The sequence below is a fragment of the Lampetra fluviatilis genome, chromosome 40 (assembly GCF_964198595.1).
Source record: "Lampetra fluviatilis chromosome 40, kcLamFluv1.1, whole genome shotgun sequence".
Lineage (NCBI taxonomy): Eukaryota > Metazoa > Chordata > Hyperoartia > Petromyzontiformes > Petromyzontidae > Lampetra > Lampetra fluviatilis.
In genome coordinates, this window is record NC_136314.1 from 4,643,918 (window position 1) to 4,668,213 (window position 24,296).

Genomic DNA, 24,296 nt, shown 5'->3' on the forward strand with positions numbered 1-24,296 from the left:
AAGGGATTCCTCCAGTGACTGAGCGGCAGACTTCACTAACTGTTCATAAAGCAGCTCCAGCTGACCAGAATGCTCCTTTGGTTGACAAAAAAACTACACCCATTACACAGAAGAGGCTGCCGCATGCCCAGAACGCTTCTATGAATTACCGGACGAATCTTCCAGTTGACCCGAAGACTCCTAAGTTCCACCGGAAGAAGCTGCCCTCTTCCCGGGTGCTGACTGCAACGTCTTCTGTCATAGCGTCGTGCTCGCTCACACCGCTCTTCCACCGGCTGAAACTGCAGGTGAGCGTGTGGGGTGCAGCACGGTGAAGTTGTTCTGCCAAAGTCTCCCGCGTCGTTCCACGTTCCAGGCCGTGACCCGCTCGTTATTCTCGCCGCTCTTCATCTCGCCGTATCAATTGCTTTTTCTCAGTAAACCTGGCCGCACAAAGATCATCACCTTCTTTTTCACATCTCCTATGGCTAAACTATGGAACTCTTTACCCACATCTATCTGTCTTTGCACTTGATTGCAGTTTTTAATACACGACAGCTCCGTTTGTCGCCAAGTGATGGCAACGTACCTCCGATTAGCGTGGTCGACTACGTATGGTGGGAAACAACTTTAACATACATACATACATCATCGCAACACTGCCTGAGAGCATGGTGTGGCCAGCACCTCGCCCCCGGCCACATTTTTTGCCCCATTGCTGATGGTTACACATCGCACCAGACATGAGTTAATGCTGAATTGACCTAGGGGAAGTCCAGGACCAGTTCAGATATATATGCCACTGATGTTAGACATGACCAGGAATTGTTCTCATGTTGCCAGAATCTTTGTGCATTGTGTCAACTATTGTCCCACGACACACAAACAGATACTCATATATGGGATTTTAGGATATAGAGCTAATTGAGGTATATATATATTATGGTGCGTGATATACTCTGGTGTGTCGACGCCAGGATGAAAAACACGAGCAGTCAAGTACACGACCTATGGGGGCGCCGATTGCTCAGGACAAGTGTGCGGAGTTTGAGCAATTCCCCACAGAGACTCTGGACAAACAGGTGACCAAGCAGCACTCGCTGTAATGAGCTGTACAGAGTGGCGCTATGTGTGCAGGATATATACTAGACGTGTACTCATTCACCCCGTTTCCTCCTGCGTATGCAATTTGGTGAAATTTCCATTCAAAAATGTATTCCGTTTGGTCTTATTTTTATGTTTAGTTCAGGATGGTCGTCATTTTGTAAAATTTTTGTCTCGTTCATTTTCACTTTACCAAAAGGGAATAACTATTCTATTCAATTTGGTGTGATTTTTAAGACCATTTTTTACATTTTCTTAGCTTCAATATGGCAAATGATGAGGGGGGGGGGGGGGTGAATCACGTGACTTGTGTTTTTGCACATTCAGTGGTGACTGGGCTTAGTACTCTTAGTTCTTTCGGTAAAGTGACGTAGATAAAAAATTAAAATAAAACAATAAAAATCACGACGTTTCGGAGGCAACACAAGTCTCCGTCATCAGGTGGGACCGTCACAGCCAGATTTGCTGCTGACGGTCCCACCTGATGACGGAGACTTGTGTTGCCTCCGAAACGTCGTGATTTTTATTGTTTTAATTTTAATTTCATTTTTTACCTATGTGACTTTACCGAAAGAACTAAGAGTATGAATTCTTGCAGTCACGAAAGCTTCAAATCTAGAATGACTGGGCTTAGGTTTCCAATGCCTCATGGGGCCCGCCTCGTGTGTTCGTGTGATATTCCCCAGGCCGACCTGGTTACTCAACAGGCCCCACTTGCGGAGGTGAGATCTGTAGCATGTGGCACATGTTGTATGAAACTGCTCGGTGTGTCCTTGAAAAGAGCAGGCTTATTCGGGGGAGGAGATTCCTGGTTCTTCTTTCGTTTAGCAGAGATGGAAAAGCGACAGTTTGGGAACCACGTTGTACTGTAGTCGAATGCTTAGTCAACCAATCCGAGGAGGATGTAGACGATGTATGGATAGTACACGGATGCCGCAATCATAGGCGATGGGTTTGATGGTGTGGACGGTATGCCGGTATATCCATATTTTTTTACAAAACCCTGTTATTTACATGAAGTAAAAACAATTCTAATTCAAAGCACATAATAATCGTTATACTATGCACATATAGAACTACAAAGGAATCGAAATTTTAAAAAAATCACAGAAACCACCATAAATCACAAGCCGTTTGTGGAAAGTAAAATCAAACGCTCCGGTAATTACTGAAAACAATTCCGTGATCTGCAGGGACAACACGGTGTTGTCCGCCAATGTTATTCCGGGTTGCACGTAGCACATTACGTGGCTGTGTTGCCTATACTGTAACATGTTTAGTGTGGATATAACATTACGTATTTGTGTTTTCTGTGCATGCAATCACAACTTGGCAGTCTGAGCAAAACATCCAAGAACAACACAGGCCGGCAACAAAACGAGACATGGGCGCGCAGACTCATGAAGAAGACGTGAAATGGCCAGAGGAACTCGTCGAAGACGCTACGACTAAACAGGTGACGGCACAGCAGTGCCCTGGGACCAGTCCACACAGTGCGACAATCAAATTCATTTTTCGATTTAAAGCTTTCGTGACTGCATGTAGAGCCCTTTCTCAGTCCGCTGCTGGATGAAGGTCACCCGCTCGCCACGTTGGTTGTGATGGTTGTGCGGTTTGGCATCCTTCGCCAGGACTAATTGAGATGTATCTTTCGCTCGCCTCTCATGCCAACCGTGGTCGGGAAGTGAGCTGAGGTTGCCGGGTTTCTCACAGTGCACTAATCACTGCACCCACCACTCCACCCCGACTATTTATTGATGCTAAATTCCTCTTCATATGCACATTCTTTTTGTTAAGGCGCTCTTCCACCTCCAACCCAGCTTATATATAAGCTCCTAGCTTGGTAGTGTATCATTCTTCACCTGAAGACGGCTGCTTGCGTTGTAGCCGAAACGTCGTGAGAATTATTTTATTTTATTATGTTTTATTTTTATTATTTTATTACTTCCCTTCTACGTGACTTTACCGAAAGAACAAAGAAGAAGAAGGATCTTTGTATATAATATTTGGCATTGGCGTGAGTGTGCGGTATTAACAGTGTGCTTTCCATGTTGCATGTTATGCTTTGCATTGCATCATGTCTATGTTCCTTTACGTGCAAGTTTGGCAAGATAGGATGTATGCACACACAGTGAGATGGCGGGAAAAAGAACAGATGAGGGTGTGCCACCGCGAACTTTACCATTCTGCGTACTGTACCATTCCATGTACTGTATCATACCACTCGACCACACAGTTAAAGAAAGTAGTTGATCGTCGACCGCTCAGAAATTGCGTTGTAACGGTGAGCGCATTCCGAGTTGCGTGTAAAGTGTTCCCTAATGGCAGAACCGCGTGATAGTGAAAACGCGTCGTGTGAAGACGCGTCAAGAGAAGACTTTGCTGTCGTGTGGCGCTGTAAGCACTGCCTGGTGCGGTATGCAGTTAGGCTGCAAAGTATTATGGGAACTCTTCTACTGCTGATCTTGGGAGCTTCTATAAGTTTGACACCTGGAGCCTTTGGCATTTAAACTGAATCTTCAGAATCCTCTACCCGATCTGGTGCGACTCGGGCTACTGGCAGAGACGCCCAGCTGAGGCACTGTAGGAGAGTCTTCAACGAGCATCAGATAGACAGAGCTGAAAATCATTATTATAACTTGGTGTGATGTATTTGCTGTGTGTCTGTGTGACGTAATGTGACGTACTTCCCTTAATGTAATATACGGATTTGTGTGTATGTCAGGCAGAGCAGCATTTCCTGGAGTCAGGCGAGCAGTTGACAGAAGAAAACATGGAGACTTGGGCAGATGGAGAGGGGCCTATACGTTTAGGGCAGGTCACCAAAGAGACCATGGATACACAGGTGAGCAAGAGCCTTGTACTATGACCAAATCACGTGCAATGTGCCCGATCTCATCGCATCTTGAAAGCTCAACGGGGATGAGCATGAACAATGCTTGGATGGGCGACCACTGCATGCCAGGTGGTCAGGTGACTGGGGGGCTAAGCGACTTGATGGGCAGTACAGAACAGTGAATTGTCAGGTGGCTGGGGAGCTAAGCGACTTGATGGGCAGTACAGAACAGTGAATTGTCAGGTGGCTGAGGGGCTAAGCGACTTGATGGGCAGTACAGGACAGTGAATTGTCAGGTGGCTGGGGGGCTAAGCGACTTGATGGGCAGTACAGGACAGTGAATTGTCAGGTGGCTGAGGGGCTAAGCGACTTGATGGGCAGTACAGGACAGTGAATTGTCAGGTGGCTGGGGGGCTAAGCGACTTGATGGGCAGTACAGGACAGTGAATTGTCAGGTAGCTGAGGGGCTAAGCGACTTGATGGGCAGTACAGGACAGTGAATTGTCAGGTGGCTGAGGGGCTAAGCGACTTGATGGGCAGTACAGGACAGTGAATTGTCAGGTGGCTGGGGGGCTAAGCGACTTGATGGGCAGTACAGGACAGTGAATTGTCAGGTGGCTGGGGGGCTAAGCGACTTGATGGGCAGTACAGAACAGTGAATTGTCAGGTGGCTGAGGGGCTAAGCGACTTGATGGGCAGTACAGGACAGTGAATTGTCAGGTGGCTGGGGGGCTAAGCGGCTTCATGGGCAGTACAGGACAGTGCAACAAATTCCACTGTTTTCCTGCACATGCGATGCTCTAACATCTAAGCGGCGTTTCGCAAACCCACGTTGACCAGAGTGGTGACGTGGCCAAATAACCCCCACGACTCGTACGACACGTGGAGGCCATCATCCCAACAATGGATTAACCAAGGCCCTCCCGTGTCCACGTACGCAGCACTGCCTGAGAGCAGTGTGCATGTTGGTGTGACGCGCAGTGCTGTGTGTGTAGTGTTTTGCCCGGGGTACCCAGTTTTTAGGTATGGAACGTATAATTAATTGTGACGATTTGTCATGTTTCTGGGAATCGTAATTTCGTTGCAAAATAATTAGGTTGACTTTTGCAGTGCATGTAGAATGTGTAGTGGCTGCAGAGTTCACATCTATGCAATGATTGCATAAATAGTTTTTCGGTTTAAATGAATCGATTCTTACGTTTCGCTATTTGACGCAGTGGTGATGTCACGCTAACACAGGAGGGCATGGCATCCGCTGCCGTTGTGGTTTTCATGTTTGTAATGTTGCTCCCAGTCAGAGCAGCAGACACGGCGGCCGCAAGGCGAATCGGTAGCGATGGACACGGAGGCACAGATGGACGTCGAGGAGCAGCAACAGTTGTGGCAGTACATTGAAGAGGCCGTGGTTCAACAGGTTGGCCCTTGAATACACTTTCCATAGAAGCAGTGTGGTATGTGAAAAGTGTCCCTTTCAACAAAATCTCAGTCTGTGTGTGTGTACACATATATGTGGGGAGCGGTGGGGCAGCGGTTAGCACGCTGCGCTATGAACCCGCCGACTCGAGTTGGATTCCCGCTCCTGGCCAACACCAGTGATGATTGCGGAATCGGTCCTGGCCCCCCACCCTCCTACATCGTCTCAGCCTCAAATGAGTACCTGGTGCGAAGTGTAAACATCGCCACTGGGGAGACAAAGACGTGGTGCAGGCCATGCACCTCCTCGTGTGCCGTGCCGGCCTTCGTAGGTGCTCGCTAACAGCACTTCTCCCAAAAGTCTGTTAAGGCTACACGGGGGTCTTTGTACGTATATATGACGACGCTTACAACAACAAGCGGAGCGCTGGGCAGCTAAAACACTGTCCAGTCGGCACAATGGCGTGGGTATATCTGCAAGTCATCTCCGTCAACCCATAGCACCCGAGTTTGTTCTGTGACCAGCCGGTGAGCCTTCTCGACTTCCCTTGGCTTCAACGTGCACCTAGCCTGCCACGGTGGTGACGTCACAGTCATTCGCTAGTGCTCTTCGGCTGTTGTCATGCATGACGTGCGTCGGCCACTTCTCTCGTTGCGAGGGCCTCTCACGGTGACAAACTCGGCTGATGTGAATGTGTTGGATGCCCGCACGTACGTACGTACGTTGGAACTTCTTTCGCACCGTATGTAGCCAACCGTGCTAATCAGAGTTGCGGTGCTCCGACCTTACGGGTGAGTACGGCGCGCGTGTCGATGATGGGGTGCAGCGTGGCTCCAACGCGGAACTCGGTTACCGGGGGCTGTACGAGCGCGTGGCGGCGAGAGCCATCGAGCTGGAGGGGATCGAAGAGGAGCACGTGGAGTTGTGCGAGCTTGTTGGAGAGGCGATCGCCAAGCAGGTGACTGCAGAGGCACAAGACCGGCGGCACAGTCCCCGCAACGCGCCGACAGCGTGCACGCACAACCACCACAACAAGCGTGCGGCCACGCGGCGCGACTAAACTGTCGGGACATCCGCCAGTGCCATCGGAACATTGGCAGCGCCGCTGATGCGTTGCTAGTGTTGTTAGCACTTTACCAGCCCTGTCAATGCACCACCACCAACAGAATACACCCTCTGCAGCGAGCACAGTACACATAGTAAGCGCAGCGCGGTTACCACGCACAACCATCTCCCTTCTCTCCGCCGGTACAATCCCCCTACTACCACCAGCATGGAACACATCCACAAGGGTTGTATTTTCTGGGTCTCCTAGACCATTTTCATTTCACCTCCCTGAGAAATTCAAGCAAGTTGGGTCATCTCTTGGACTGTTGGAAGCTACATTGACCACTGCCTCTGCGAATGTGTGTCCCAGAACACCAGGGCGGAGGACAGCGAGCGGGTGGGAGTCCTCGCGCATCGCGTCATCCAGGACCTGATGACGCAGGTGGAAGAAAAGAACCTGCAGGTGCGTCTCGTAGATTCCTTCTTCAGCTCTTTCTTTTTCACTTATCTCTTTTTTACCATACGAAGCCTCCTCGATGGGAAATCTGTGCAATCTTTTGGCTCGATGTAATTGTTTGGGTCGGAGCCGGTGGCGCGGTGGTTAGTGCACTGACCTTCGAATCTGGCGGGCCTGGGTTTGATCCCCAGCCACGGCTAACGTCTGTGGCAAGAGTGTTATCTGAACCGGTTCTGGTGCACCTCCTTTTACCAACCCCTATTGATTGACGAAGAGCCGTAGGAGGAGGTTAAATCGCTTGGGGATGGTGAACGATTGCTTGGTAGAATGCGATGCCGTTCACCGTAGATATGCGTCTGTGGTGTTAAGACGGTGGCGGAATCGCAGGTAACGAGTGGGGGCGGGGGGTGGCAGGCTGCGGCACGGGTACCGTGCGGGATACATTTTGAACGCTCGTCGCGGCGACAAAAACCTTAACCCAACCCGTACGCCTCCCCTCCCGTTTCCTTGCCCCGGCCGAACGGCTCAGCTGGAGGAGTCGACGCAGATGCTGGACAACGCTCGCGTGATGATGAGCACGCTCTGCAACCAGCTACGGGCCAACGCCGAGCGTCTCCGCCAGGAGCTGCGCAACGTACGGCAGCGGCACGGGGGCGTGGGGAGGCGGCGGCGACTCTCGCGCTGTCCAGCCTTGAGCCCTCCCACCCCTTGCAAGCCCGAGCATGGCCGCTGGGCCTAACGGGGCAGGGGAGGGGCGTGTGGGGGGGGTGGGGTTGGGGTGCAAAACCACACGGGCTGGGATTTAATGCAACTGCCAGACACGACCGGCAAGGCACAGCTCGTACAGAGGGTCACGACAGAGGCGACATGCACACGGTGGCTGGGTGTCGAGATGGTGCATTGTTTTTGAACTGTGTGCCTTTTGGCGTCATCTGGTCCAACACCATGTGAGACTAGGCTCTAAGGAAAGCTGTCTCGGGTGTGGACCAATCAATTTCAAGGACAGTGCATACATTATCAGAGTTGTGTTTTTTGTTTGCATTTTGACCGCAGGTATTGTGGTCAATGCAAACATGACTCCTTGTAAAAAAGGTGTCAGTTTTGTTGCCAGATAAAAGGGTAAAAAAAACAATTATCAGTATTTAAAAGCTAAACTACTTTTGTTTTTTCCATGTCGGGCCCACTGAGCTGTGTAGCTCTTTTTTTCAGAAGCGACCTAGGCACAAATGATAGCTCAATGAAATGGCTTATTGCATGGAAATTTATCACAGACAAATATTCTCAATGCATGTTTCTAAATATGACTTTTTGACGTTGATTTTAAATGTGGAGGGAAAAACCGGAGGTCCCGGACAAAAATCCATATAACCACGGGGAGAAGATGCAAACTCCAAATATACAGGCGCGTCGGTGTTGGGATTGAGCCCACGACCTGTATACCAGGCGAGGCAGTTAACATCTTGGCACCGTGGCTGTGTGGAGTGAAGAGGGCGGTGTGTCTACTCGACGTGCATGAATGTACCGTGCGACGCGTGTCACAGGGTTCTTTTGTGCGAAGGGGGAACCATGAAAAAAAGTCAAATTTGAAGAAATTGAAAATCTCACTCTGGAAACTCAACATTGCAACGGCGTGCAGAGCAATGCGGCTGTTGTTGTTGGCTGTGTCTCCACACTGCGCAGGAATGAGCGTGCGCCGCCAGGCTGTCCCAGTCTGGTTCTGCACTGCAGAGTAACTGCGGTGACCTTGGATTGTGCATCTCAGAATTGGCTTCTAAATTTCAGTGCTTTCACCGGTGTTGATTTTATTAACATGTTTTTGTTTCGCCGGCGCGTGACGACGCTCTTTGCAGAGTTTGCGAAATGGGTGCTGCCTCGTGGAATAGAGCTCTCAAAGCGACGACTTTGGAGGGGAGGAGGGGGGGTTCTTGTGTGATGTTGGAGAGACCCATGTACTCCTCGAACAGACTTGTGCTCATGTGTGGCCGTAGTTTGACTTGTCATGCCTGCCCCTGTGACAGATGACCGAGCAGCTGAGTGAGGAGAGGACGGAGTGGGCAGCTGAGCGACTCAGGTGAGCACTGCGCAGGGGGTATTGAAGCCTCAGAGGCAGCGGAAAATGAAGCTTCAGTGGGACTGCGTTAACAGCGGCACAACGGCATAGCCTGAAGAAACTCTGCCGCCATCGGGCGTGTGTGCGCGTGCATGTGTGTGTGTGCGATCCAGGCTGGAGGACGAGTGCTCGGTGCGCTCCTCCGAGGTTGTCGCCACCCGTGCCGAGTTGGCGCTGCTGCAGAAGTCGCTGTGGTCAGCGCTCGAGGAGCTGACTACAGAGAAGAAGCACGTACATCAGCTGACTGATGAATGGCGCGAGTTGACAACCCGCGTGGAGAACATACAGGTGAGGGTGCAGCACAGTGCCTCCTTCCCCCCGTGTCTCTCCTTCCCCCCCCATTGTCTCCTCCCTTCCCAGTGTCTCCCCTTGCAACTTTAACTCCCCCAAAAAATGAGGTTCCCTTTTAAATGGACTAGCTTCCCAGCTTGTTTTTCAGAGTTAACAGAGCACCATCTATTAACTTGGTCAATATATATATACACACAAACACATGGACTCATTGCCAATGTGCATAACACTGGACCACACATGATTTCTGAATGTTAATAATGGTAGCGGTTGTGTGTTTGTCTGCATGTGGCCTCGCAGTTCCTCGAGATTGAGAATAAGTTCTACATGGATGAACGCGTGGCGTGGGAAGAGCGGCTGAGTGCCACCTGGTAAGTTGAGAGCGGCTCGATTCCATGTTTAAAGCAATCAAACCACGAATTGCTTAACACTCGGAACACTTGGGGGGGAACCCCACTGAAAGACTTTTGACACTCGATGAGGCTTTCCTGGGCAAACGAATGGAATGACTACATCTTCTTTCGTACGGCTTATGTAGATGCAGTGCAACAAATTACAATTTCACTCGGGTGGTCAAGCCAGCGGAGTGTATCATCGCTGTGATGTCTCCTCCGTATCTGTGGATCGGGCATTGTGTCATATGTTGGATGTATGTTGAACTTCTTTCGCACCGTACGTAGCCAACCGTGCTCATCTGTTCTGGATGACCACAGTCGCACACTGAAGTTTTACATTTACCATTAGTGCATTAGGTATCCGCATCTGCCATGGCTCGCTGGTGATCCCTAGTGGGGGGTGAGATGGGTGCACTGTTGTATGTTGGCGAGAGGCTATCCAGCGCCGATGGTTTGGACGAAGGTCAGAGCCAAAAGCCTCGTGCAGCCGTAAAGCGGCATTCTTTCACTGTCCGCCCGTGGGCCGGATGTGACTTGCGATGGCTCTTAGAGCGGCCAACTGAGAGATGCGGCCCGCCGACACGCGAGGGGATGCAGATGAGTGAGAGGAGAGAGATCACAGCTGTAGAAGAGAGATGCAGATTAGTAAGATGGGAGAGAGAGGTAAGAGGATGTGTGTGTGTGTATGAGCGGTAGTATAGTGATTAGCGCACTGCCCTTCGAACTTGGCTACCCGAGTTAGATTCCCGCTCCCGGACAACACCGGTGACGATTATTTGAATCGGTCTTGGGCCTCCCCTAGGTCGACTCGGCCTCAAATGTGTACCTGGTGCGGTGTGTAAACATCGCCACTGGGGAGACAAAAAAGCCGGACGTGGTGCTGGCCACCCACCCTCTCGTGTGCCATGCCGGCCTTCATAGGTGCTACTCTAACAACACTTGCCCCAACAGTCTGTTGAGGCTATACTGGGGGATCTTTGTCTTATTTTGTCTGTGAGTGTCTCTGTTAGTATGTGGCCACCCACCGCCTCGTATTCCGTTCCGGCCTTCATAGGTGCTACTCGCTACGAATGAACAGCACTTGCTCCAACAGTCTGTCACAGACTTAACGGTGGTGGTGGGGGGCGGCGTCTTTGTGCCCACAGCCGCGAGCTGAAGGCGTTGCGGACGGCGGAGGGTGCCGCACGTGACGAGACGCGGGACTTGCGCAGCGAGCTTGCGCAGGCAGAGCGCGAGGTGACGGCGCTGCGCAAGGAGCTCCATGCCAAGGAGCAGGTGGAGATCTCGATTCACGCTCTTACCCCTCCCAACCTGCATCCCTCGGTTTAACGCGTAGTTCTAGGCTCTCGCGACCGATGTTATCCATAGTAAAGGTTTTTTTTGTTGGTTGAGGTCGCGTAAATATAAATGTGTCGTTAAACCCGCCACCACCCGGCATAGCCAATTAGTACGGTTTGTCACGTAAACAAAACGTGAACATGTCTTCTTGGTTCTTTCGGTAAAGTCACGTAGAAGGGAAGTAATAAAATAATAAAAATAAAACATAATAAAACAATTCTCACGACGTTTCGGCCACAACGCAAGCAGCCGTCCTCAGGCAAAGAATGAGAACATTATCAAGCTAGGAGCTTATATAGGTGTAGCGAGGAGGAGCGCCTTAACAAAAGAATGTGCATATGAAGAGGAATTTAGCATACCAATGGACAATGCGTAGGGGGTGGGCGGAGGGGTTTCAAAGTCCCATTATGCCCATGCATTATGCAGGATCAACAGCACCACGGGGGGGCGCAAGGAACAGCGTTAATAAAGGAAAGGAATGTTAGTGATATGTAGCTGCATTTACCAAACAACCACGTAGAAAACCGAAGTGAAAACTACATAAAAAACTAAAATATAAACTGATACTTACTATACTCTACAATAAGCTGAGTTACTAACAACAGATAATAAAATTACAATTCTACGTCGTAAGAAGTATATAATATACTTCCATCTAAACTTTATTCTCTTAGCATATACAGTACTATATACTGCCATAGATAAACCCAACATTAAATTATATACTGTATTGCTGTAAACCACCCTATACTTTATACATTTTAATATAACACTATGTATTATTCAACTCACCCTAATGTGTATCGAAATGGTTTATTACGTCCTTCCAATGATTGCTAAGCCTGAATCCATCTTCTCGGTTAAAATTGTCTCTGTGTTTGTATATGTGGATCGCCTCATGAACGAATCTCTCATGATAGCCAGATGGCTTGCTAGATGTTAACAAAGTCGTAATTAATCGCAGTAACAGTCCTATTTCTGAAGGTTTGAAATCCGTCTTAGCTAAAGGACTAAACTTTGCAGTCACACCTAGACACATACCAGTTAATGATATAATTGCTCGAGTAGATGTAGCTCTCAAGGGCTTGAGTCACATCGCTGCAGACGTAGCAAGATCTGAAATCTCTGTAACCCTCAAAAACGCTAAGATGCCAGCTAGCAACATCAGCAAAGATGAGCGTTTTGAATTAGCTCAATTAAAAAAGAGGGATGACATTGTCATCCTCTCAGCCGACAAAGGCAATGCCACTGTCATCATGGACAAAATAGAATACAACAACAAAATTCAAGAACTACTCAACGATGGCAGCTACACAAAAATAAAAAGAGACCCCACCAACAGCCTCGTCTCCAAAACCAACAACATCATTTCTGCTTCAACCGCATTAATTGATCATACCAAACAGTTCTCGTTGAAACCTTCTGCAGCCAGGCCACCAAGATTGTACGGCTTGCCAAAGATACATAAAGAAGATACACCTCTTCGTCCCATTGTCTCTACTATCAACTCCCCCACTTACAAACTGGCTCGTTTTTTGTCCGAAATCCTACGGCCTTTCACTGGAAAAACCACCTCTGCAGTACTAAACTCTACTGACCTGGTATCGACAATCAAGGGGATTGCCCTGTCCCCAGAGGACCTGTTTGTCAGTTTTGATGTGGTTTCCTTGTTCACCAAGGTGCCTGTGCCTGACACCATCGCAATCATTGAAGACTTGGTTCATCAAGGATTAAATGCTGGGGTACCCCCCCTGGTGAGACACTGCTTAACCAATACATACTTCACCTGGAATGGAACCTTCTACAAGCAAATTGAGGGCACCCCAATGGGCTCCCCCCTATCTCCGGTTGTAGCCAACATCTTCATGGAAAAATTTGAGACGGACGCCATCCAGACTGCCACTCTACGCCCGACCTTATGGAAGAGGTACGTAGACGACACTTTTGTCATCTGGCCACATGGCCGGCCTGCTCTAGACCAATTTCTAGACCACATCAATTCCATACACCCAGCCATCAGATTCACCATGGAAGTCGAAAATGATGGCAAGCTACCCTTTTTGGATGTCCTAATCAAAAGGAGACCTGATGGTTCAATGAGCCACTCTGTCTACAGGAAAGCCACCCACACGGATGCTTATCTAAAACCGGATTCCCACCACCATCCATCCCAGAAGAATTCCCTCATCAAGACTCTATATCATAGAGCCCAATGCATCTCCGACCATGAACACATTTCCAGTGAACTCAAACACGTACGCCAAGCTCTTAAGGCTAATGGTTACTCCGACTACATAATCCGCAAAGCCATCACTCCAACCATCAAGGAAGATCCTGTTGAGGAGCCTTTCAAGACCATCACCTTACCCTACATTGCTGGGGTCACAAAAAAGATCTCCAAAATCCTGATTAAACACAAGATCCAGGTCCGATTCAACACAGTACATAAAATCCGTGATCTGGTACCGTCTGTAAAAGATGTGATTCCAGACATACAGTACCCTGGCGTCTACAAACTAAGTTGCCTCTGTGGTAGCAGTTACATTGGGGAAACCAAACGACACGTCTCAGACCGCATTCGTGAACATAAAGCTGATCTAAAACACGGTAGGACAAACACCTCAGCCGTGGCAGACCACTGTTACAACTCAGTGGGCTCACATGACATTGACTTCTCCAAGACGGAGGTTCTCTGCAAGCCATCTGGCTATCATGAGAGATTCGTTCATGAGGCGATCCACATATACAAACACAGAGACAATTTTAACCGAGAAGATGGATTCAGGCTTAGCAATCATTGGAAGGACGTAATAAACCATTTCGATACACATTAGGGTGAGTTGAATAATACATAGTGTTATATTAAAATGTATAGAGTATAGGGTGGTTTACAGCAATACAGTATATAATTTAATGTTGGGTTTATCTATGGCAGTATATAGTACTGTATATGCTAAGAGAATAAAGTTTAGATGGAAGTATATTATATACTTCTTACGACGTAGAATTGTAATTTTATTATCTGTTGTTAGTAACTCAGCTTATTGTAGAGTATAGTAAGTATCAGTTTATATTTTAGTTTTTTATGTAGTTTTCACTTCGGTTTTCTACGTGGTTGTTTGGTAAATGCAGCTACATATCACTAACATTCCTTTCCTTTATTAACGCTGTTCCTTGCGCCCCCCCGTGGTGCTGTTGATCCTGCATAATGCATGGGCATAATGGGACTTTGAAACCCCTCCGCCCACCCCCTACGCATTGTCCATTGGTATGCTAAATTCCTCTTCATATGCACATTCTTTTGTTAAGGCGCTCCTCCTCGCTACACCTATATAAGCTCCTAGCTTGATAATGTTCTCATTCTTCGCCTGAGGACGGCTGCTTGCGTTGTGGCCGAAACGTCGTTGAGAATTGTTTTATTATGTTTTATTTTTATTATTTTATTACTTCCCTTCTACGTGACTTTACCGAAAGAACCAAGAAGATGAATCCCTGCAGTCACGAAAGCTTTAAATCGAAACGTGAACATGTGTTAATGTTTCAGCACACCGGTGTGTCGAACAGGGAAGCCACAAAAAATGTACAATTCAAGTACGACGTTTTGCTGCTGATTACAACCAGCCTCATCAGGTGATAGCCAGGATTGTGAAGAAGGTCCTCTGTTTAGCTCTTAAATCGAGGGGTAAAGGTGATGTCATCAGTGTGGGCCTGTCAGGTGTGAAGACCAGAGAAAGGTTAATGTCGTCCTATCAGTTACAATGGATCATGTCCTCCCCTCCTTCCCTGCTCTCTCCGGACTGAGCACAATCGCACATCATCATCTCAGTATCATCATGAAACCGCATGTACTTATACGCAAGAATGGCAACAGCAGAAGCAGGCCATGCACGCAGACCGCAGTGCAACAAAGCCGACATCATTAATATGAACCGTTGTCAAGGCGCCCTTCCTCCCCTAACCCAAAGCGCCCTTCATCCCCTAACCCAGCTTAAATATACGCTGCCAAGCTTGGTGGTGTTCATTCAGACGCTGTCTTTCCGACAGACCTGTTTTTCACCTGAGGACGGCTGCTTGCGTTGTGGCCGAAACGTCGTGAGAATTGTATTTTATTATGTTTTATTATTATTATTTTATTATTTCCCTTCTACGTAACTTTACCGAAAGAACCAAGAAGATGAACCGTTGTGTTTCGAGGTGAGATTTCACCTGCGGGAGGTTCTTAGAGCAGGATCGGCAAAGCCGGTGCTTGTCCAGCCGGCACGTTAGCGTCCACCCAGATCTGTCGAGTAACAACCGGACGAATGAATGAAAAATGTACCGTTGCAACGTGCGGAGACTTTTGATTTGCGAGCGCGTGGCTGTCGTGGCGATGCCTGTGTTTTTATTTATCTCATTGCACGGTTGCGCAGGAGCTCCAAGGCATCCATGAAGCGTGGACAGCGTCGGGAGCACGGGCGGAGCAGGAGACGGCCTATCTGCAGGAGTGCTACGAGCTCAAGCTACAGCTGCAGGTGAGCCTGTGATTAGTGCACACCTGTCGACCAGAGGTCGCAAACGGGTTTTGATTCCTTACCCGTACCCGGGTATCGTGTAGGGTACGGGTACCCGATTGCGACCTCTGGGATGAAGCCATGTTGCAGGTGCGGGTGGGTTGATTCAAGGAACTTGAATTGTGAGAAGAGACAAGACGTTGGGAAATGAGTGACAAACGGTGACTCACCAGTGACTCACGGCCTACCCGTACCCGGCTGCACCAGGGTCGCAAACGGGTACCCGTACCCGGCCGGGTACGGGTAGCCAGGTATCGGGTAGGGGTACGGGTATCGGGTACCCGGTTGCGACCTCTACTGTCGACCCCTTATCAGTGCCCTACCTTATTACAGACCAATTCAGAGCGTATTGGTCACCCCCGTGGCCTTATAAAGCTCAACGTTCATCCTACAAAGTCCCATCACAAGGGAGAAACACAAATACACGTTTTTTTTGCCCGTATTGAAACGGTTATGTGCCGTATGGAGCTGAGAACTCAATTTCCCTGTACAAGAATGCGGGTAGATCGTATGAGTTGACGGCTATGATAGTGACACCCCGGCGGGTTAACTACCTCGCCCGGTGTACAGGTCGTCGTGGATTCGTTCCTGACCCTGACGCCTGCTGCTGTTTATTTGGAGTTTGCGGTGTCTCTCTCCCCGTGGTTGCTTGGATTTTTCTCGGTGTCCTCCGGCTTCTCCCTCCACGTTTTAGAGTATTTGGCTGCAACACATTTGCACGTGATGAGCCACTTGGTTGAGCTATAATTTGTGGCCGGTCACTTCTGAAAAAGAACTACATCGCTCAGTGTGGGGCCTTACCTGGTAAAATAAAAAATAAAAATGTTTAAGCACTGGACGGGTAAGGCCTGCGCAGCTCAATCGCCAATGACCACGCACCTATCTCAGCAGGACAATTTGTAGTGGTGATCAACAGGCAGGAGCATTGCGATTATAATTCTAACATTGTTTAGTTTTATTAGCATTGCATCTCACAATTGTTGAGGAACCATGGACAAGCTGGAAGGCAGCCAGGTGGTGAGTAGTTGGCAACAGTTGCCAAAGCTCTGCAGTCCTCTAATATAATAAGATGCTTTAAGCCAATTAATGAGTGTTTCTCACTCCAACAGATGACTGCACAGAAATAATTCTTGTGGTGAGATGTAATCATTTTTCGTTCTCAGAGCTGGAATTTAGTGATAATAATTTCCCAGATTTAACCGCGATGTTTTTTGTTGTGTGTTCGTTGGTAATCTTGCTGAGGCCACCATCACCCGACAGAAGCTGGCGTACTCACAAGCGACTGCCGAGATTTGAACACAGCAGCTCAGCTATTGTCATCTCAACCCGGCCTCTTGCATAACATTCTTCTTTGATGTTAATCAACAGGACATTGTGGGCGTGTGTCCGTCGTAGTTTAGCGTACTCTGCTACAAACCCAGCAACCTGTGTTTGATGGTTACGACCAATAACGGTGGCAAATATGTGAATCGATCCGAGACCTCCTTTAGGTCTACTTGGCCTTAAATGAGTACCTGTGGTTCTGGTCACACCGCCTTTCTCAAGCGCCGTTCCAGCCCTGTCCGTACAGATCGGGGGTCGGAAACCAAAATAACAAGGGGCATTTTTTTTTTCGAATTCGGTACAAAACTCAACATTTCAAGAGCTGCAGTGCGCGTGAATACACGCACACGCACGCATTACGTCACGAAGGAGTCTGTACAAGAGCCGCACACGGCTCCAGTGCCGCGTTGTTGCCGACCCCCGGTCTAGATGTTCGCTTTACGGCATTTTGCCGCCCCCCCCACCCCGCGATCCTTTAAAGGCTGAACACGGTGGCCGGTGGAATCTCCTTGTCTTTGATGCGAAACGCAGAAGTGCGAAGAGAGACTGACGGACGCGTGCCGGGATCGACACTTGGCGCAAGTCGACATCGAGATGCTGAAAGAGGAGCTGCTCCAGCTGGCCTCCGCTCAGGTCCGAGTACGCGGCGGTGCCGTCGGGCTGCGCTGCAGGGGGGTGCGCGGGAATCTCAAGGCCCCCCCCCCCCACCGTGACCTCACGCGGCCCGCGGACACGCGGCGGGGGAGAGGGGGGCCTACCCGCTTCGTCCAAACCGACCCCTGCAAATAGCATTTGTCCATCGCTGCAAGCGACTCAAATCGGAATCTTTATTTAGACTGGAGGAAATCTGATGAGCTGTGAAGCTCTTTTTCACAGATGTCCAGTGAGGGCGAGGGCCTTCCCCGTTCAGGCGGCGGGGGTTGTTTGGCCATACCTCGCCGGGCTGGTCAGTGTTGGTTGGTGAAGTTTGGGGGAGCGTAGACATAGGATAATATAGTACAGTACAGCAGTGGGTTTTGCTGCACTGCCCTCTGCTATAACGACGCAGCAGCAGCTGTTTTATCCACAGCGGTGACCCCCACCCAGCCTCGCTTAGTTTCCAATATCTGAGGAGTTGAGGGGCATCCCGGGATGTTGGTGTTTAGGCGCCGTCCGTCATCGCGACGGCGAGCGACATCGTGGGCACGATTCCTCTCGCCACGCTGGTGTGTAGCTCTTCAGGAGGGCGGGAGGGGGCGAGATGGTTCCCAGCTTTACTTAGTCACGAGGTGCGTGTGGGAGGGAAGCCCCGAGCCCTAGGATCTCAACACTGCTGGCTGAGTGTCTCAGCCGGAGGGGGGAGAGAGGGAGAGAGGCAGAGAGGCGCAGGGACCGAGGGAGGCAGAGCCTTTGTCTCCATTGTGGGCCTCGAGTCTTCATTGGTACACGGTCAGCTCCGCCTACCCACACGGACACAGACAAAGATGCCCCAGTATAGCCTTAACAGATTGTTGGGGCAAGTGCTGTTAGCGAGCACTTAAGAAGGCCCGATTGGCACACGAGGCGTGGGTGACCAGCCCCGTGCCCGGCCAGCTTTGTCTCCCTAGCGGCGATGTTTTTACACATCCCACCAGGGACTCAATTGAGGCTGAGTCGACCTAGGGGAGGCCCAGGACCGGTTCAGATAAACGTTACTGTCAGCAAGAATCGAACTCGGGTCGCCGGGTTCGTAGCACAGTGCACCAACCGCTACACTACGCGTGTACACATACACGCGTGTACTCACATGTATGCGTGTGGACGCACGCACACAGCAGGAGCCGAAGTCGGACAAAACGGAAGACTGGGTCACTGAGAAGATCCAACTGAAGCAAGAGGTGTGTGTGTGTGTATTCGCAAAACGACTTGTACAGCATTTCTTTTAAAAGTATACTCAAGTGTATTGTGTGTAACGTGCACTCCCGTGTGCGTTACTGGGTGGAGTGGTGGCGCAGTGGTTAGCTCATTGCATTACAAACCCGGTGACTCGTGAAATTCCTGGCGACTGCTAACGATCAGTGGTGCGTGATAAATGATAGTCATGGGCCTCCTTTAGGTCGGCTCGGCCTTCATTGGGTACCTGGTGTGGTGTGTAAACAGCACCGGGGAGACGAAGGTGGCCAGGCATGGTGCTAACTCCACCAAACTCGCCTCTTGCATTGTGCCAGTCTTCATAGGTGCTCGCTCACAGTACTTGTGCGAGCTCTGACAGTCTGTGCACGGCTATGTACGGGGCAGTTTTTGTATTTTATGGGTGCATTAGGTGCATGTGGTGTGGGACCCCTGACTCTCAGGAGAGGGTTACAATGTGGCCGTAACCACGCCACGTTGCGTCCCTTTCGCCTGCCGATAGTGGGGCAGGTTTAAGGGCAGGTTTGGCTCCGGAGACGACACAGAACCCTTGGGCAAGCGCTCGTTGTGTCGGCGGTACCCTCCTCCACCCCCACCACCCCCGTCGTGTGCTGCAGCTGAGCCGGATGACGCAGATGAAGCTTGAGAAAGAAGTGGAACTCGGAGAATGCAACAGACGTTACAAGAGACACGTGAGTGGGTGGGGGGCGCATACAAGGCTGGTGTGTGGGGTAGCACTGCGGCTGGCGCACTGCGACCCGAGTTGGACTCCCGCTCACGGGCCAACACGAGTGACAAATATGTGGGCCTCCTCAAGATTGGCTCGGCCTAAAATGAGTAGCCGGTGCCGTGTGTAAACATCCGTCACTGGGGAGACAAAAGGCATTCGGGTGTGGTGCTGGCTACCCACCCACTCGGGTACTGTGCCGGCCTTCTTAGGTGCTCACTAACAGAACTTACCCCAAACAGTCTGTTAAGGCTATATATTTATATATAGGGGATCTTTAGTCTTTGTATGGCTATCGGACGTTGTCCTGTGAAGCCACACTCGGCTCTATCATAATCTAAACCTCGGAGACGCCAATAGCGATGAGCACTGCCTCGCAAGTTCGGCACAAGAATGACAACATATTAAATGTATATTGTGTCGGACAGATGCTTTTTTTAAATGTAAAAAAAAAATAATGAAAATTAGGATAGAAGAGGAAGAGAGAGAGGGGGAGTTAGGGCAGTTGGAGTGGAGAGGGTGAACGAAACACTGCAACACAGCCCACGACGTAGCCACCCAGCTCCTCCGCCTGGCATCAGAAACCTCGCACAGAGCAAGCAAAAAACGACAGATCACGTCCCTCCTCAATCCAACCCTCCGATCAGCACGGTTGGCTACGTACGATGCGAAAGAAGTTGTACATATGCACACAATCCCCCTCCAAGTGCCAGCAAGCACAAGCGCACAACCTCGTGGTCGGACGGCGCTTTCTCAGTTGCAGCGCCGCATCTTTGGAACAACCTCCCCGGGGCAATCGGCTCCGTCGCTGTACTCAAGTCACTGCTCAAACACACATCCCTGGACGCTCGCACACAACAACCGACTCGCAACCGCAACTTGCTTGTTACTTATTATTATTTTAACTGTATAGAATTGTTTATTTTATGTTTGTGTTTAATCAGAATCATATTACATTTATACTTAAATCTATACCTGAGGGTTCAGATTAGCTATAAAGCCCTTTCTCACAGATGTCCAGCAATGATGTGATGATGGTGCTTTGGGGTGGCCGATTTGTGCCACCAAAAATACATTGACTTGAGTGGACGGTCCATTGCCCCTCCCTCCCCGGGTTGATAACCTTGTGGGGTAAGCCAACAGTGGTGGTCCTACGGATGGACTCGCCTCTGCCATGAGGGTGTGGAGTTTCCGCCTGTTTTCGGGGGGGGAGGGGCTTTGAATGGTGATTCTCTCCTGACTTTCACTTGTCGTGGCGTGGGTCGCGATCCGTCCGTCCCTGTGCAGCGCTACGTGCTGGAGGAGAACGAGAAATTGGCCAACATCGAGGTGGGGGAGCTGCAGTCCTTGATCGCCAGGGCGATGCAGGTGAGCTCCTGCCGTACCCACGGTGTGCGCGGTGATCGCAAAGGGGGAAAACGTAACCCCCCACCCCCCGCCCACCAGGGATAGCAGGGTGGTGATAATTTAGTTTATCGCGTAATATACAAGAATCTTAACGGCTTCAACCTGCTCCCGATGACGTACGTGTACATCGTTTGAACGGAACCGGAAGAAAAACATAAACTAGCGATCGGTAGCGAGGCTCCCACGAGGCCGCGCGGGAGGGCGTGGCACAGTTTGGCGCCAGCTATCAGAGTTCGGTGGTGTCGCTACGGTTCTCTGCGGCGAGTACAACGTCTTTAAGAACAACGGCGCGACGCCGATCTAAATCAAATTAGCGCTGAACCGCTCGCGCGTTCCGAGATTCCGTGGTGAGCGGGATCCCTCCCGCAACTTTGCAGCCATCTCGGGACGGGAAAGGGTCAAGTCATTTACCCCAGCGTTTTGATTGGCTGGGAGGCCACGTTCCGGCCAGTGCCTGGCGGGGGGGAGGGGGGGGGAGATGCACGGGGGGGGGGGGGGGGTCTAGGGAAGTGTGTGTGGTTGGGGGGGGGGCTGACGAGAGCTGTGGGGTGGGAAGGGGGTTGTCACGCGCTCTCCCTGTGGCGTCCTCGTGCTGCATGCGGCCCTCGTGTTGTGTGCGCGAGGATGTTAGTCGTGGGGGGTGGGGGGGGATCGTCATTACCACCAAGGCAATGTCTGACCAAGCGGCAGCTGTGGGTTGGAGCGCCTCGTGGTGCGTCCACTCGGCCCTCAACGAGCACCTGGCGCGGCGTGCAGCAAACATCGGCACCTTGGAGATGCAGGCGGGGCCGCCGTGCTTCCGCCCAGACCACCACACGAGCACCAGCGGTGCCCCACGCCGTGGGTTCACTTGTCACCCCCCAGTGGTCTAAGGGGTTTTGCAGATGTTTTTTTTCTTCTCTTTTTGCGTCCGTATGTGGGTGTGCGAACGCCCCGTGTGTGAACGCACGTGTTGGTCGCAGAAACTGCAGTCGGCTTCTGCTCATGCCCTGGGGTGCAAGGCCGTCGCGGACACCATGGACCTCCTGAGCACTGCGCTGATAGAAAAAAACGAGGACGGATGCGGCGACTCCTGAGCACGTGTGTGGCTTTGTGGCGAGCGGCAGCGTCGCGGTTGGCGCACTGCGCCTCGAAACCGGCGACCCGAGGTTCGATCGCCGTTTCACGGCTTACATTGGTGACGAATATCTTAAGCCGTCCTGGGCCTCCCCGAGCTCGACTCGGACTTAAATATAAGTACCTGGTGCGGTGTGTGTGTGTTTCCATCGGTATCGGGGAGACAAAGGCAGCCGAGCGTAGTGCTGCTCTGCCGACCTTCGCAGGAGCTCGCTGAACAGAACTTGCTCCAAACAGCTGTTTTAAATGCTGAACGGTCATATTCGTGTTCCCTTGAAAGTGTAGAAAAAAAAACCAAGGTAATCGTGCAGCCCTGCAGTTACCAGCTCCTACCACTGCTTGTGGAAGGCCCTTAATTGCAGAGCGCTCCAGGAAGTCCGCTCTTTAGAGAGGCTATTTTGGCCACCTGGCAGCAGATCGACAAAGGGCCCGGCCCTTAAGACGTGGCTCACGGTGGCTGTGTCGGTACCGTCAAAATCAGAAACTGGAATTTAGTTTGTCTCCTCCGTTTTAAATGACATCGCCAGAGGCAATTTACATGCAGAGTGCCTCTCCATGACCTCGTGTCCGGGACGTACCACCGCAGCGTCAATAGCGCTCCAGAAAAAAACCCATCACGTTGTCAAATATTTGAGAGTTAAAAAAATAATAAATAAAAATGCCATTTTATCTGGGGATTTTCAGGAGTTGGGGGGTCCTCCTCGTATTTGGGGGGTCCTCCTCGTATTTGGGTGTTTGGCCAATGGACTTAAATTAGTCCGTGGACGAGGGCAGTAGAGTTTGTTGTCCTTCCTCCGCACCTCCCATTAGCATGGTTGGCTACGTACGATACGAAAGAAATTCAGCATACACGCAAGTTTCGATTTCTGTCTGAGCTGCGGGGTTTGCCAACTCCTTAAGACGGTAAGTCCTCATTTAACGCAGCAGATGCCTTCCTGAAAAGTGCCACGTTCAGAGAACTATTTCCCCACGTAATATAACGATAAAGTTTGGCGGGATACGACGTGTACTACTACTACTACAAATACCTTGAGGGTGTACGCCGCCGCGTTACTGTATCAGTTGCATCGCTCAGCCGCGAAGCTCAAGGAAGTAGTTCGTCATTGATCGCTCAAACCGTGCGATTTATAACGGCGCGAATTCCCGCGAAAAGTGTTCCCCAATGCTCTAGAGCTGTATTGTTGTGGCAACGCGGTTCACACACGCGTGCGGTTAGCATCCTTCCTCGCCGAATGTACAGGTGTGCCAGCTTGCTGATGTATATATTCATGTTTTCCTCTTGCCTTTGTTCTAAAAGTGACTGTGGTTCATTCTATGACAGTCCATTATACATAAACCCAGTATGTACAGCTGCAGTTGTTGCAGTATTAAATTAACTATCTCTAGAGCTCTTGACTGCTGCTGGGTATGGCCCACCAACCAGTGGTTAAGGGGTCGTGGTATTGTACGTTTTTAATCCACATTTGTAAATTTGTTGCGGCGACTGGCTTGGTTTTATCAACTTGTCGGGAGCGTCTTGCTTTCTTCCGCGAAGCATTTCAAACAAAAAGAATCGACTTAATCCGGATGCAGTAAAAAACTCATCCAATAAATGTGATTGCAAAACTTCTTGGATTAATGTTTTAAATCCGTTTCAAATACATGTTGCTGAAGTGTTAAATTGTTGTTGTTTTTGTCTAAATTACAGTTTTTAACGTGGCAAAAATAAAAATAATTGAAATGTCACTGTGGTAAGATCTCTTGTATCACGGCGGATTGGGGCTCGTGCAGATTGTGACTGCCCATAGAGTAGAGCGCCACTCGGTATTACCGTATTATCGGGACGATGAGATGCCTGAAAAGTAGGACGCACCCCAAACTTGTGCCCCAGTATCAATGGAGTAACGCAAATCTGGTCGCACACACCGACCAGATAATTACAAGCCCCAAACTTTCACTTTGAAATGTAAGATAAAAGTGTCACAATCTAGAGAAGAGGTGTTGGGATGCCACGGTGGCTAGACGTAGCGACCTCGTCTGGTGTAGAGGAAGCTGTGGGTTCGATCCCGACCCTGAGCCTGTTTATTTGGAGTTTGCAGATTCTCTCTTCCCTGTGGTCCTCTTGGTTTTTCCCCTCCACTTTGAGAAACATGCATTTAGAGAGGACAGTATTTGGCTGCTCTACATTTCCACGTGATGAGCCACTTCGTTGAGCTATCATTTGTGGCCAGGTCGCTTCTGAAAAAGAGCTACGTAGCTCAGTAAACGTGACCTGGTAACATTTAAAAAAGTTTAGTTTAATGTTAAGGCACATCGACAACAGTTCCCCTACTCGACGAATCGTGGCTAGCAAG

At 50.1% G+C, this 24,296-nt stretch overlaps 1 protein-coding gene across 2 annotated transcripts; it reads left to right on the plus strand.

Annotated features, from left to right (window-relative positions):
* The first annotated feature begins 30 nt into the window (after window positions 1-30).
* LOC144946277 (uncharacterized) lies at window positions 31-23,610 on the plus strand. 2 transcript variants are annotated; one of them, XM_078875166.1, is made up of 19 exons: window positions 31-287; window positions 957-1,061; window positions 1,770-1,805; window positions 2,420-2,539; window positions 3,809-3,928; window positions 5,214-5,333; window positions 6,160-6,291; window positions 6,751-6,843; window positions 7,367-7,471; window positions 8,856-8,908; window positions 9,061-9,235; window positions 9,539-9,609; window positions 10,779-10,908; window positions 15,381-15,482; window positions 17,376-17,477; window positions 18,638-18,700; window positions 19,331-19,405; window positions 20,728-20,808; window positions 21,810-23,610. In XM_078875166.1, exons 1-19 carry the CDS (start codon window positions 141-143, stop codon window positions 21,921-21,923), a joined length of 1,944 nt encoding a protein of 647 aa, XP_078731292.1. In that variant the 5' UTR covers window positions 31-140; the 3' UTR covers window positions 21,924-23,610. The 2 variants fall into 2 exon arrangements, with proteins under 2 accessions (XP_078731292.1, XP_078731293.1); XM_078875167.1 differs by having other exon boundaries at window positions 18,641-18,700.
* Window positions 23,611-24,296: the final 686 nt, after the last annotated feature.

Coding starts and splice junctions, on each gene's coding strand:
- LOC144946277 (XM_078875166.1), top strand. CDS start 141: ATGAATTACCGGACGAATCTTCCAGTTGACCCGAAGACTCCTAAGTTC. Junction 3,929..5,213: donor AAGAGACCATGGATACACAG/GTGAGCAAGAGC, acceptor TGTTGCTCCCAG/TCAGAGCAGCAGACACGGCG. Junction 8,909..9,060: donor TGGGCAGCTGAGCGACTCAG/GTGAGCACTGCG, acceptor TGTGCGATCCAG/GCTGGAGGACGAGTGCTCGG.